This window comes from Crocuta crocuta, unplaced genomic scaffold, assembly GCF_008692635.1.
Source record: "Crocuta crocuta isolate KB4526 unplaced genomic scaffold, BGI_CrCroc_1.0 scaffold666, whole genome shotgun sequence".
Lineage (NCBI taxonomy): Eukaryota > Metazoa > Chordata > Mammalia > Carnivora > Hyaenidae > Crocuta > Crocuta crocuta.
The window spans coordinates 156146-159911 of NW_027528879.1; the positions used below are offsets into that span (position 1 = coordinate 156146).

Below are 3766 nucleotides of genomic sequence, written 5' to 3' on the forward strand. Positions count from 1 at the left end.
AAAACAGACAAACTTCTACAGAATTATATTTACAAAGATTTCTGGACAAGGGTGCCTGGGTGGCTCAGTCAGTTAAGCATCAACTCAAGTCATGATCCCACGGTTTGTGAGTTGGAGCCCCATGTCAGGCTCTGTGCTGATAGCTCAGAGTCTGGAGCCTGCTTCAGATGCTGTGTCTCCCTCTCTCTATGCCCTTCTCCTGCTCGCTTTCAGTCTCTTTCTCTCTAAAAAGCAAATAAAAATCATTTTAAAAATCCACAAAGATTCCTGGACATAAATGGGAATTTCATAGTACTTCTAAATGGTTGTATGGTAAAGTAGGACCTTGTAAATTTAACTATTGCCTCACCTGTGCCTGTAAACAATCTGTTGCCATCCTTAGACACTCCATTTAGACACTGGAAAGCCAATGAACGTTTCCTGCCATTGTTACTTTTAGTTTCTCATTTGTCATTTTCAGCTTTCATATCATTCCAGAACTCTTTATTTTTAGGACTCAATGCCTTTATCTTACTTGAGAAACAAGTTTTTATCCACAAAATATGTATCGAGAGAATAAAGAAATAAATATATGGTCATATATTATTTGAGGTATAAACCTCAGAGGAGACAAAAAAATCAAGGTCATAATCTAAACAAGGAAAAACTACATAAGTCTTATGGACAATAGAGAAAGGCATTTTATTTTCTTTGAGAGCAACCAGGACATTGTGCTTAGACATGACTCTGAGATCAATGGCAAAGGTGAGGCTGAGACCTGTATTTGGCCTGCAGGAAAACTCTAACTGAAGATCATATTATTGAACCTTACCTTAAATGTTCTTCGGTGAAAAATGTGACTTAGTTTTATATAATCCAGTGTTTTCTGACAGATACTTAATAATTTATCAAATCTAGTGGTGAGGGAGTTAATGGGTGTCAATAGAAAAATTTCAGTATAATTTTATATTGGTGAATTTAAATACATGACTTTCTAGCTAGCTTTGAACTATGAGGGAATGTGATTTCAGAGTTCAGGAGTACGTGATGATTCAAATATAATTAACTTAAAAATAAGAATACATGTAGGGCACCTGGGTGGCCCAGTAGGTTAAGCATTCAACTTCAGCTCAGGTCGTGATCTCGCAGTTTGTGGGTTCCAGCCCAGCATTGGGCTCTGTGCTAACAGCTCAGAGCCCGGAGCCTGCTTCTAATTCTGTGTCTCCCTCTCTCTCTTCCCCTCCCCCACTCACTCTTTCTCTCTATCTCAAAAATAAATAATTAAAATGGTAAAAATTAAGAATACATGTGAAGACAAACTGCATTGATTTATATCGTTAACCACTGAGCAGCATCATAATTATCTTCACTAAAAGAATGTTCATAGCTTATTGGTATTCTCTAACCATTGCAATAAATTGCCTCACTTCTCTGGCTCATCAACATTTAGAGTTCATTTTTGTTTTTCCCTCAAGTAAACATATATATGTAGACTCCTTTTAATTAATAATGTGTATATTTCTTTAGTCTTATCATGGATAATCTCACCAAAAAAAATCATGGTTCATAATGACAGTTTTATTTACTCCTCTTCTAATTCAGGTGGTATATCCATACACATGAACAGTTATTACTTGACCACTGGGAGCTGCTGTCTTGGAGTTGGGATTATATATAGTAACAGTAATGATTAAATGATAGATTATAGGAGTTGACCATGAATTTTAATTGAAACTTAGGCTAGCCAATAGCAGTCAGCATCATCTTTTTCTCTTATTCTCCTCTGTAAATTGTATAAAGAACATGGGTATCTGTGCTACGCCATTCTGGGAATAAACAGCTGATTGCAGAGTCATCTTTGAGGCAGGGGAACTTAACATAAGTGAAACCAACTTGTAGAAGTGGAAGTATCAGGGCGCCTGGGTGGCTCAGTCGGTTGAGCGTCTGACTGCAGCTCAGGTCATGATCTTGCAGTTGGTGAATTTGAGCCCTGCATCGAAATCTGTGCTGACAGCTCAGAGCCTGGAACCTGCTTCGGATTCTCTGTCCCCTTTCTCTCTGACTTTCCCCCACTTGTACTCTGTCTCTCTCTCTCTCTCTCAAAAATAAATAAACAAACATTAAAAAAAGACTTTTACAAATTTTGGGAATTATAAGGAGAGTCTCATTTCCCCCCTTTGTTTGTTTGTTGCCTTTAAACAAGGGTAGACCATGAATCAAGAAAATTCAATTACATTTGCAAGGTTCCCTATTTTCTTACAACACTATGCACAGCTCTATTTCTGCCTTTCAGTCTTTCGTTGGCAATTCTGATGCCAACATACCTAGAGCAGACACATCAGTATGTGTTCACATTATTTAGATTGATGCCATCATTGTCGTAAGGATATACCTACATCATAGTAGAACTGATTTTTGTGGGGCGAAGTAGGTGGAGGACTCCTTGGCGAATCTGTTTGGTCTTCACACTATAGATGATTGGGTTGAGCACAGGTGGAACCAGTAAGTAGATGTGAGCCATGAAGATATGGATCAGTGGGGAGGAATGTTTGGCAAAACGATGAACAATAGATAGCCCCATCATAGGCACATATAGGATGAGTACAACACAGATGTGGGATGCACAGGTGTTGAGAGCCTTAAGCCGCCCCTCACGGGATGCAATTTTTAATATAGAGTGAAGGATGTACACATAAGACACAAAAATACCCAGAGAGTCCATTCCCCATAGCACAGTAATTAGAACCAACCCATATATAACATTAAACATGGTGTCAGCACAGGCAAGGCGGATCATATCCTGGTGCAGACAATATGAATGAGAAAGGACGTGGGAGTGGCAGAAAGGAAAGAAGGCCAGCCGGGCCAGAAGTGGAGTCATGGCACAGGCACTCCTAAGCAGGGCTGCAATTCCAATTTTCATGATAAGTCTTGGGGTGAGAATGGTAGCATACCGTAGAGGGTGGCAGATAGCCACGTAGCGGTCAAAGGCCATGGCCAAGAGCACAGACGATTCTGTGAAGGAGAAAGTGTGAATGAAAAACATTTGGACCACGCAGATGTTGAACTGGATTTCCCTGGAAATGGACCACAGTACCCTGAAGAGTGATATCATTGTGGGCATGGACATGCCCATGTCACTGAAGGAAAGCATGGCTAGAAAGTAGTACATGGGCTGATGGAGCCTGGGGTCTGTCCGAACAATATGCAGGATGGTGCAGTTACCCATGATCCCAACAAGGTAGAGGAGACAGAATGGAATGGATATCCAGTGGTGAAATTCCTCATAGCCAGGGATACCTGAGAGATAGAATGTGGAGGACAGGGTATTACTGGAGTTTAAGGTTGCCATAGAGCTCGCTGTTAAATCACCATCCAATTTCAGGATCACACTCCAGTGGAGAGGGACAAGCCCGGCATCTGAGTCAAAACAAAGCAATGAAATTTCAGTATTTTCCTGTAAGCACTCTTAAATTCATCCCCAAATCTGTGCTTTTTCTTCTATATTTCACTGCTGAGTATTGTCAGTTAAGTAAAATGTCTTCTTCATAAGCAGACGGAGCTTCCCTCCTGCCTCTCAGATGCAGGCTCATTGACATTCTCTCAAAATATGAATAATCTTCTCCTAAAGACACAACCCAGACCAGTACACACACAACTTCGTCCAGATTGCATTCTTTGTTTTATAATTTGTCTCCAAAATTTTCTTGCCAAATGCTACTGATCTTTTGTAAAAATGTTTGTTTATTTTTTTTTTGAGAGAGAGAGACAGAGAGACAGAGAGGGG

The 3766-nt window shown here is 40.1% G+C and overlaps 1 protein-coding gene across 1 annotated transcript; it reads right to left on the reverse strand.

Annotated features, from left to right (window-relative positions):
• Window positions 1-2371: 2371 nt before the first annotated feature.
• LOC144225569 (olfactory receptor 51L1-like) lies at window positions 2372-3331 on the reverse strand. The gene has a single exon (XM_077756790.1). The coding sequence runs from the start codon at window positions 3329-3331 to the stop codon at window positions 2372-2374; it is 960 nt and encodes a 319-aa protein (XP_077612916.1).
• Window positions 3332-3766: the final 435 nt, after the last annotated feature.

Coding starts and splice junctions, on each gene's coding strand:
- LOC144225569 (XM_077756790.1), bottom strand. CDS start 3,331: ATGGCAACCTTAAACTCCAGTAATACCCTGTCCTCCACATTCTATCTC.